Here is a 6,597-nt window from a genome sequence, read left to right as displayed (position 1 = left end):
TTTCTTCACCTTTATCTTAATTTTCTTGATCTCTTTTGATCTTTAAAATTTTGAAGTGCTTCTTGTCGGAACGTTGGTCTCGACAGTTTGTTTTCTGCTTGCTTTTAAATCAGATTGTTGTTGTTGCACTTCTTGGGATTGATTAATTTAGAGAATCATTTATTTGTTTGATTGATTGATCAATTCCTATTTTTCTTTCTTCCTGTTTTGAAAATTTCTTATTCCAAAATTTTTCTTCACAGGCGGAGTCTTCAATTCTTTTCTTTCTTAAAGGAATTTTATTGTTGCTCTTCTGGGATTGATTAATTAAGAGAATCATTTATTTGATTAATTAATAAATCAATTTCTATATCCTTCCCTTCCTGTTTTGAAATTTTTTTCTTCACAGGTGGGGCCTTCAATTATTTTCCTTTAGCTTTTATTCACTCTTTGTTGAATTCTTGCTTCTTCAATCACTTGTTGATTGTTTTCTGGTTGATTAAAATCTTTTAATCGCCTCTTTGTTCTGATTGTTTTTAATCGATCGTTTGATTAATTATTCAAAAAAAAAAAACTTCTTAGAAACTTCTCGACTTTGTCGATTCCTTTCTCTTATTTGCAGGTATACACCTAGACTGTTTGTCTTCTTAGGTCTCTTTTTCAGGTGTGAGAGTTACAAGTTTCTTTCAATTTGTTCCTCTTTCTTGTCTCAGCGTAAATTATTTTGCGCAGAGTATAAAAAAAAGAAAAAAATTGTGACAAGTGTGATGTATGAACTAAAGACTAACGACGCAAGCTTCATGTGCAGCCTTGTACGCATGCGCGAGAGAGAGCAACATGGCGTAACATTAAATGGCAGACACTACTCTACATCGCTGTGCTATTATCTCATTATTATGTATCCCTTTAAGAACCACAACACGAGAACATAACGATTTGGCGACGAGGATGCAGGGATAAAAATGAGAGTATAGATTGGACTTGTATTCCAGTTATAGTGACATGCATTCCGGATAGCTTTTGGAAATTGGCCGCGGATATTGTCATGGACATTGTCATTGTCATTGATACACTGCAGTGCAAGCCAGCATAGTGTGATCGGTCAATTGCAGCCTAGCCGTAATTTGAATGACGGATGAATGTGGCTTGTTGAAATGGACGCTTTGCAGAAGCCTCACACCGCTCATGCCAACCTATGTTGAGACCGAGTTATGTAGTGTCTACAGCCCATAGCATAGGCATAACATTGACAATTGTTGTAAATTATGCCTAGCCCTAACGTTAGATGTTACTTGTTAGTTTCTACATTTGACTATTGACATAGCAAATTGGAGCCAACTTCAAGCCCGAAGTCTCCAAAGCAGCCCAGCCCAGCAGCAGCAACAGAGCCCAAGGACCAAGCCGAGGACCCAGCCGAGACCTCTTTTGCCAGTTTCAGCCCAGAAAGTGTTGCAGTCATTAGTCAAGTCCAGCCAAGCAAGTTTTGAGTCTGCAAGCCAGGACAAAGTTGTCGTGCCAAGAAGACTCAATACAAATTCAAGCCAAGCTGCATATGTAATGAATGAAACAGAAACAAAACATCAAAGACTTAAAGACTTTTTGATGGACTTATTATGAATAATAATAAACACAGCATTTATTCATTATGAACTGTAGCTTAATCTAAGACTAAAGGTAAGATTAAGACAAATTAGTCCAGGTCCAAAAATACATTTTGTGGTTGTAATTGCAAAGTGTTGGACTAAAGAATTAGTCGAAACATAGATCTGGTCTAATGTAACAAAGTACCGTACATGCCCTGGTGAGTTGTTACACTGGTCCAATTAGGTAGTATTTATATTTAGGTCATTAAAATAACAATTATAGATCTAGGTCTAGAACCAACAGGACCAAGCCCAAGACTGAATTGAGGTCTGATGTTTATACAGTAAATAACGATAAACTTAAGCTGAGTTTATGCCGTAGTCATATAGCAAGTTGGTCCAGTTACTGGTCTAAGACTATGCAAGTAGGACCAGGCCTATGAAATTTAGGACCAACAAGAAGGTCCAGGTATAATCTTATAAGCAGGTCTAAAGTAGGACCGGGTCTCTGAGTTATAGGACCAAACAAGGTCCAAGTCTAAGAAAACAGGACTAGGTCTAATCAGTTGTAGGACTAACTTAGGCCCAAAGTGTTGATCAATTATAGTCTAAGACTTAGCAATTAAGACCAGGACCCAGTGCCTGTATTTGCTATGCCATTGAATAACTGCAGCCCCACGACAAGAGGGTAGTCCCACATATACCAGTTGTGTGTAGTGATATAGTATTGTCAATCGTTGGACTATCTATGTTTTAGCTCATTTGTTTCAAGTATACATTAATGCTTTGTAGGCATTATGTACTAAGAAAATAAGCTTTGCTTACGCGCAATTGCAAGATCAAAATCATATTTTATGATCAATAAGTCTTGATATATTTAGTGTTACAGCTACCTATTGTGTAGTCACAATCAAGTTAACAGCTGGATTTTGTACAACATATGAAACAAAATTATGGCAAGCCAACATATAGGTAGTGTGCCCAAACTGAGTGATGGGTACAATTTTGACGAATGGCTTGAACTCCTAGAAGCATGGTTTGATGCTAACAATATACAGGAAGATGGGAAAAGAAGGGCGATATTTCTGACCAATCTTGGTAGCAAGAGCTATCACATTCTCAGAGCTCTCTTGCAGCCGAGTAAACCAATAGATCAAACATACACAGTATGCAAAAACACGCTTAAGTCACACTTCGTACCAAAGCCTACCGAAATTGTTCAGCGCTATAGGTTTTACACTTGTGTGCAACAGCAAGATGAGTCCATACCGCAATTTGTGGCAAATTTGCGCCAATTAAGCGAAGGCTGTAATTTCAAAGAATTAGATAACATGATTAGGGACCGCTTAGTAGTGGGTTGCCGGGATATCGCAATTCAACGCAAGCTGTTAAGTGAGTCATCCCTAACCTTACAACATGCACTTCAGACCGCCACAGCTATGGAGGTAGCAGACAGAGATGTTGAAAAGCTCAAGGTATTGAGTAAAAGGACCGAGTCACCTACAGTTCAGAAGATGCAGGGCAGAAGCCAGCGTAAACCATTTGTGTCCTCATCGTGTAAAAATACACATCAAAGACAGAAGCAGGACGTGCAGGAAAAGCCTCAAAAGCCAAGCCAAAAGAAACAGGAAAAACCTGCCTCAAGATGTTGGAGATGTGGTTCAGGTGATCATGTCCAGTCAGCATGTAGATTTAAGGATGAGAAATGCTATCAGTGTTCTCAAGTGGGTCACACCCGCAGCCAGTGTGAGAAGATCAAGCAATACAGATCTAGAAAGAAATCTGCAAACCACTTGAATGGTGAGGAAGGTGCAGAACTGACAGAAAACATGCCTGGTGGAGAACTCAGACACCTTAGGGGTGGAATGGTAAATAAGATGGCAAAGTACAGTGAACCGTTCCAGACTAGTCTAAGCCTAAATGGGATCCAAGTTAACTTAGAAATAGACACAGGAAGCCCCTGGACGATGATGTCGCAGCAGGATTTCCATAAACTGGGACATCGAGCTGATGTGAAGCAAACAAATGTTTCCTTGAAAACATACACAGAGTCATCAGTACCAATCATTGGTGAGGCAATGGTAGAAGTCAAGTTTGATGCCAGCCAACGATCAAAGAAGTTGACACTTCTTGTAGTTGAGAAAGGTGTTGCGTTACTGGGCCGAGACTGGATGCAAGCCGCACCAGAAGGAATCTACAGATTCCTACAGAATCGCCTCAACCTTCAAACACATGTTTCCAACAATCCAGAAACCGTGCATAAGATACAAACTACCTTACAAGACATGTTAGTGAAGCACAAGCAAGTGTTTGACTGTTCAAAAGTTGGTAAACTTGAAGGCTACCAGGCAAAGGTGCATCCTCAAGATGATGGAGATAAAGCCAGGTTCTACAAAGCTGCACCAGTCCCATATGCAATGCGCCAGAAAATTGACGAAGCCATCGATGAGCTACAGGACCAAGGCGTGATTGAGCCGGTGAAGTTTGCTGATTACGCATGTCCTATCGTAGTGGTGAAGAAACCAAATGGTAAAGTCCGCATATGTGGCAACTATAAGTTGACAGCAAATAAAGTTCTAAGGGTGGAACGGTACCCAATTCCTTCGCTCCAGGATATGCTCCAGGACTTAGGTGGAGGTCAACAGTTCAGCAAGCTTGACCTTTCACATGCATACCACCAGATAGAACTTGATGAACAAGCAAGGAAGTACACCACAGTAAATACACACAGAGGACTTTTTCAGTACACTAGGTTACCCTTTGGTATAGCCACAGCCCCTGCGCTCTTCCAAAGAGCAATGGAGTCACTCTTAGCTGACATACCAATGTGTCGCCCGTACCTAGATGATATTATAGTTAGCGGGAAGACAGATGAAGAACACATTGCCAACTTGCAAGCTGTACTGCATTGCCTAGAGAGTAATGGACTTCGACTGAAAAGGGAAAAGTGTGAGTTCATGATGGACTCGGTGGAGTTCCTTGGCCACAAGCTGGATCAACATGGAGTTAGCCCACTCCCAGACAAGATAGAAGCCATAAAGAAGACCCCAAGACCACAGAACCAGAGTCAACTGCAGGCATACCTAGGACTCCTTGGCTACTATCGGAAGTTTATACCAAATTTGACCAAAGAGATCGCCCCACTAATAACACTGTTGAAGGCAGAGTATGCTTCAGTGCCAAAGAAGCAGGGAGACCGGAACAAAGCAGATCCAAACCTGAAGTGGGGAGGAGACCAAGAAAGAGCCTTCCAGAAGTCAAAGGAACTGGTTCAGAGTGACACAGTACGACCCCAGTAAGCCTTTGTTGTTGCAATGTGATGCAAGCCCCTATGGTCTAGGTGTAGTCCTCAGCCATGTAGGAACATACGGTCTAGAGCAGCCCATTTCATTTGCATCACGCACGCTCACCAGAAGTGAAGCAAATTACGCCCAATATGAAAAAGAAGGACTCTCTGTCATTTTCGGTTTTAAAGAAATTTCACAAGTACCTGTACGGAAGACGATTTACAATCGTCACAGACCACAAGCCGCTGTTAGGCATATTCGGTGACACCAAACCTGCAAGCCCCATGGCCTCTGCACGGTTAGCCAGGTGGCACATGATCCTCTCAGCCTACGACTATGACATCATATACAAGGAAGGTAAACAGCACCAGAATGCAGACGCCCTTTCACGCCTACCCTTGACAGATGATCAAACAGTGTGGTCGCATCAGAGTCTTGCAGAGCTGGATGAGCAGCCTCCAGTTCAAATCAACATGCTGGATATTGACACAAGGCCAGTTGAAGCCGATGAAGTCAGAAGAATCACCAAAAGGGATCCTGTTCTCGCAAGAGTAACAGCCTATGTGATGAATGGATGGCCAAACCCCAAGAACGTTCCACCAGAGCTCAAAGCCTTTGCGCAGAAGAAGGAGGAACTCTCGATTGAGGATGACATCATATTATGGGGGCATAGAGTGGTCATTCCAGACAACAAGCAGATGAGACAAAGGATCCTTGATGAACTTCATGGGACTCATCCAGGCATAGTCAAGATGAAAGCACTTGCACGATCCTTTGTATGGTGGCCAGGCATCGACAAAATGTTGGAAGAGAAGGTGAAGACCTGTACAACTTGTCAGGAGCACCAGCGAAGCCCACCACCTGCCCCTATCCACCCATGGGAGTTCCCAGAACGTCCCTGGAGTAGGATCCACATCGATTACGCCTACATCGATAACCAGAACGTGCTGATTGTTGTTGACGCATACACCAAGTGGATTGAAGCTATTAGAGTAGCACACGCCACTGCAGCTGCTACAGTCACTGCCATGCGACGCCTGTTTGCAACGTATGGTATTCCAGAAACAGTCGTAAGTGACAACGGCACCCAGTTTGTCTCTGAAGACTTTTCGAACTTCCTGTTTAACAACAATGTAGAACATGTGCAAACAGCCCCAAAACACCCTCCAGCAATGGCCTTGCGGAAAGGGCTGTGCAAACCTTGAAAAGTGGAGTGAAGAAAACCAGTGGAATATCATTGGAGATGCGCATCCAAGTATTCCTGATGACCTATCGGATAACTCCACAAGGAACTACCATGAAAACACCAAGTGAACTAATGTTCAAAAGGAGGATTAGAAGTAGAATGGATCATGTCCGTCCGAACCTGCACAAGTCGGTTCAGAAGCAGCAAACTGCAATGAAACAGGCGGCAGACAAGCGCTCAAAGATGAGACAGTTCAAGTTGAATGATACTGTCCTGGTGAAGAACTTTGCAGCCGGACCAACTTGGCTCAGAGGAATAGTAACCGAAACACTCAATGAAGTCATGTACGTGATAGAGTTACAGGATGGTAGAGAGGTACGCCGCCATGTGGATCACATTAGACTTTACACTATATCGCATGGAAATGATCATGACAAGGAAGAAATGCCTGACCAGAACACCAATCTACAACCAGAGATTCTGATTCAACAGACGCAGTATCCAAGCCAGACAACAGAAAATCCCAATATGGCACCTAGTACTAGCGAATCCTTAATTTCAA

General features: G+C 42.5%; 2 protein-coding genes across 2 annotated transcripts; both read left to right on the top strand.

Annotated features, from left to right (window-relative positions):
* The first annotated feature begins 2,515 nt into the window (after positions 1 to 2,515).
* On the top strand, positions 2,516 to 4,861 carry LOC129273976 (uncharacterized protein K02A2.6-like). Its single transcript, XM_054910842.2, has one exon. It carries the CDS (start codon positions 2,516 to 2,518, stop codon positions 4,859 to 4,861), a length of 2,346 nt encoding a protein of 781 aa, XP_054766817.2.
* A 137-nt stretch (positions 4,862 to 4,998) lies between these two features.
* On the top strand, positions 4,999 to 6,054 carry LOC135153441 (uncharacterized protein K02A2.6-like). The gene has a single exon (XM_064096010.1). It carries the CDS (start codon positions 4,999 to 5,001, stop codon positions 6,052 to 6,054), a length of 1,056 nt encoding a protein of 351 aa, XP_063952080.1.
* Positions 6,055 to 6,597: the final 543 nt, after the last annotated feature.

This window comes from Lytechinus pictus, chromosome 3, assembly GCF_037042905.1.
Source record: "Lytechinus pictus isolate F3 Inbred chromosome 3, Lp3.0, whole genome shotgun sequence".
Classification (NCBI taxonomy): domain Eukaryota; kingdom Metazoa; phylum Echinodermata; class Echinoidea; order Temnopleuroida; family Toxopneustidae; genus Lytechinus; species Lytechinus pictus.
This window is presented reverse-complemented; position numbering and strand designations above follow the sequence as displayed.